Source organism: Brassica oleracea, chromosome C4, assembly GCF_000695525.1.
Source record: "Brassica oleracea var. oleracea cultivar TO1000 chromosome C4, BOL, whole genome shotgun sequence".
In the NCBI taxonomy this organism is placed as follows: Eukaryota; Viridiplantae; Streptophyta; class Magnoliopsida; order Brassicales; family Brassicaceae; genus Brassica; species Brassica oleracea.
Genome location: NC_027751.1, coordinates 36,691,748 through 36,696,052, shown reverse-complemented (window position 1 = coordinate 36,696,052; position 4,305 = coordinate 36,691,748). Strand labels below are relative to the sequence as shown.

Below are 4,305 nucleotides of genomic sequence, written 5' to 3'. Positions count from 1 at the left end.
TTTCCTAGTTTCCTTATTTAAACGGAAATCGACAGTGCGAATTTCGGTTCCCACATCCATCTCCGGAGTCGACAAAGACAGAACAACGAGGACACCAAAAGGCTCCACTCCGAACACAAAAGCCATCGCCTTTGCTCGGAGGTAACATAGAGGAAGGAACGTAGATGAGTTGCAAAGTGAGGAGGCACCACGAGCAACCACCGATGCTCGACGCCGCCGCCAAGAACCTAGATGTCACCGCCAAAGTCACCAGAACAACCAACCAGGGCCAACGGAAATCCTCCGCTGAACCGTCGAGAAGACCAAGCCGCCCCTCCTCCGCGCTTGCAATGAAACAGGAGTAGACCTAGATCTGAAAATCGACCTAACTCCTCAAACCAAAAAACCGATTGACACCATGGACCAGAACTCCGCAACCTCTCCGAGAATCCAATGAAAGCAACAGTGACGTCGGAGCCATAACTCGTCGCGAACGAGCACTTCCCAGAACAACACCCAAACCCATATTCGCAAGCATACCAGCAGAGAGCACTGACACGATGGAGCAGCAAAGATAGAGAAGGCTATACGCCGAAGAGAGGACCTCCGGCGTCAACAAGCGCCGGAGTTAAGTTGATTTTAGTTTTGGTCGTGAGAGAGTTGGGGGAGGAGAGAGAAAGGAGAAATTTGTCACCTCGTGCAACTTGGACGAACAATGATCTTGTTTATCTCTTCCCTTTCTTCAGTTCTCAAGTATTCAGATTTGTAAGAGCTAAAGCTTGCATTAAAAATATGAAAACTATATATGTACATAAATATTACTGTTTCTGAATATAAATGAATTTTGTTCTGTTTAGTTCTATATAATGATGAATCTATATCTTCTAAATATAAAATGAGCTACATTTGAGGATTCTTTTCTATATCAAAAATATTCACACCAACGAAGAAAAGAGACAACTCAGTTTCATTGGGTATCACTCATATCAGGATATGTCTATTTGTTTTGCTCAACTCACATACTCTGAGTACATAAATACATTAAACCGTAGTGGCTCTCTCTAAGGGTTACATCTCCCTTATGCTCATCTGAAAAAATCAGACGCTATTGGTGCTATTCTGGGAAAATGTGTTTTAGCGGAAAATGAATTTTGCACTTTTGGCAAGATATGTGATTTGGCAGTTTGACTAAACATTTGTTTTTGTGGTTTTTGCGGGAAATATAATTTTATGGATTTGGTAAAAAAATTGATTTTGCGGAAAATGTAATTTTTGTTTTGTTGGAAAATGGGGTTTCGTGATTCGATCGAAAATATGATTTGACGGGAAAATGTAATTTTACAATTTTGGAGGAAAGATGTGTTTGCTGTTCGGCGAGAAAAATACGATTTTTTAATTTGGCAGAAAAATGAATTTGTTGTTGTTGGGCAAAACATGATTTATATCATAATTATTTGTTTGTCTAAAACTAAAACCTAAATGTTTTATTTGGATAAGGGTTATTTGTCATTTATTATTTAAAAAAATGCATCTCCATCCAGATGCATCAGTTAAATTCATCTGGAAGAATCACATTTTTGGTTAAAATTTTAAAATTCATTTGGATGTATCATTTGGATGATGCTTATTTTAACACAAATGAACATCAATTCTCATCTTCATCCAGATGGTCAATTTGGATGGACAAACGAACATGTCCATTGTCTCGTCGAATTCTCATCTTCAACGCCCACAACTTCCATCAAAACAGCTCATAATAATGCATTAATTTCTTCAACGGTTGAGCGGCTGTTACCTCTTCCCATTCCCACTTCAACATTATCAGCTAATAAGAGCAGACAATGGTTATTAAGATGGCCAAATCCACCGGCAAAGCTCCAGTTGCTTAGTTCTTCAATGATCTAGCTCATGTATTGGGATTGGGACATGCAGAGCTCTGATTCAAGTTAACATATTCTTTTTTTTTTTTTTTGGCGACGCCCACTTCTAAGATCAAGTGGTAGGCGGTTCTGAGTCGTTCTGAAGAGACGCTCTGTCCGGCTGGGTCTGATCTATGTGGGGAAAAAGAGTACCGCTACATCTCGCCTCCTTAGCGAGAGAATCTGCACGCAAATTCCTAGTCCTGGGTATGCGGGTGATGCTGAGCTCCGAAAAACCGTCTCTTAGAAGTCGGAAAGAAACTAGCTCGGAGGCAAAGGCTGGCCAGTCGGTAGGGTTTGCAATCATGTCCACCAGGTCGGAGCAATCCGTCTCCATTTGAACCGCGGTGCAATGTAACTCTCATAAACAAGACATCGCCCATATGAGTCCTTCCATCTCTGCATGAGGGCTGAAAGACTTTTCCGGCATCCTTGTAATCCAAATCTTTCAACTCCCATTGGGTCCTTGAAGAACCACCCTAGACCACTGACCGTGCCATCATCGATCAATGACGCATCGATTTGACATGTCGGGCGTTGGGGGGCCACATGGAGAGTCAAGGTAACTGATGGAGCAGATCGTGTCTCCTCTTCCACTTCGTCCTCGGATAAGTTCGCTTTCCTCCAGCATTCGGTTTCGACGGAAGCTAGCTGAAGGGTGTCAACGGGTGATACCTCTCTACCATTGAACAATTTATCGTTACGTGCCTTCCAAATGTACCATAGGATCCATGGGAAGGTCTCAATAAGTGGTTCCATATAGGCCACGTTTTTCTTCTTTCAAAATAGGAAGTTCATGTTTTGATAAACAGATGTACTCGGGAAGTAACCCGGAAGGGACAGAGAGTCCGATAAAGCCCACACCTGGAGGGCGGGGGAGGGGGCATTCAAAAAGAAGATGGTTAATGGTTTTCTCAGGGTCACCGCATCTAGGACAACTCCTATCAGTGCCCAGGTGTCTGTAGGCAAGTCTTTCGGTCGTCACAATACATCATGTCGTCACAATACATCATGTCAAAGCTTGCCACATAAAATGCCTCATCTTCCCCGAGGCAGGGATACTCCACACATGGCTCTGTAAACCAGTGATACTTGGTTGTACAACCTGAGCTTCAGAATCGCTCACTTTAGTCGTCTGTAGCCGGTTATATCCTGATTTCACCGAATAAACGCCTGACTTTGTATAGTTCCATGCATACCCATCCATAGACCATGTATTGCATTCAAGTTAATATATTCAAGTTGCTCAGTTCTTCAATGATCTAGCCAAAATGTCAACCAAATATAGACGAAATATTTTTTTAAGGATATATGTTATAAATTTATGTTATATGTATATTTAAAAGTTTTAATATTATATAATAAATTATTTTATAAATTTATTTCTATTGTTGGTATATTTTCAAAAAAAAATATTTTGTTTAATTTTAAAAATAGAAACTTTTAATTTTTGGTTAATTTTTGAAACTTTCTATTGAATTCCCGTTATAATGTTTGCATCAGTAATTCATTGCAAAATTTTCTAATGAAAAATTACAACGACAAACGGTCATCAGAAATCCAACGAATTCTTGACGAAATTATGTTCCGAAAAAATAGATCTGATGTTACTTTTTGTCAATAATCAACTATTTTCTTGTAAGTGATATCTAACTGAACAAACTAATTTACAAAATCATCATATTTGATTGAATGTTGAAAATTTAAAAATAAAATTGATATAAAATATTTTGTTTGTCTATATATTTACAATCATTTCTCAGATGTTAGTCATTAAATTTATCTGTCTAATTTTTGTTTTTTCATATCATTTGCTTCAATCATAATACTAATAACATTATTTTATTTATTTAAACTATTCATATATTTGTTTTTAATCAAATATTATATAATTATTTTGAGTAGGTATACATTCTTAGATGATATAAAAATATTATTTATTATAAATAATTTACATAAGATTATGAATATGTGATCTAAATACTTAGAATTTTCTATTAATATAGAAGATAATATATATAAAAAGTGATTTTTACAAAATAAATAAATTATTAAGAAAACCAAAAATTATATGAAATGTACTTTTGAGATAATATATGTTTGATTTTGAAGTAAAAGAAATAAATTAAATGAATATATATATATATATATATATCCAGGTTCTAAAACGCGGCCGCACCGGCCTATTATGCGGCGGAAAAACGCTTAGCTGTGGTAGAGCGGACGATTTACTCTTATTCAGTTATTAAATCAGACTCACACAAATAATTCACGTTTTTTATGTTTAAAAGCTTGAAGTCGGGTGTTACATATTAAATCTGTAAGTTTGAAACATAAACATCAATAAAGATGGAAAATTGATGAGATCTGTGAAAAAACATGGATAAGACGGTTCTAAATTTTTCTC

At 37.0% G+C, this 4,305-nt stretch overlaps 1 protein-coding gene across 1 annotated transcript; it reads right to left on the bottom strand.

The window, feature by feature from the left end:
- Positions 1–2,201: 2,201 nt before the first annotated feature.
- On the bottom strand, positions 2,202–2,657 carry LOC106338784. The gene has a single exon (XM_013777681.1). The coding sequence runs from the start codon at positions 2,655–2,657 to the stop codon at positions 2,202–2,204; it is 456 nt and encodes a 151-aa protein (XP_013633135.1).
- Positions 2,658–4,305: the final 1,648 nt, after the last annotated feature.

Excerpts from the sequence above, each read along its gene's own strand:
- LOC106338784 (XM_013777681.1), bottom strand. The coding sequence starts at position 2,657 with ATGGAACCACTTATTGAGACCTTCCCATGGATCCTATGGTACATTTGG.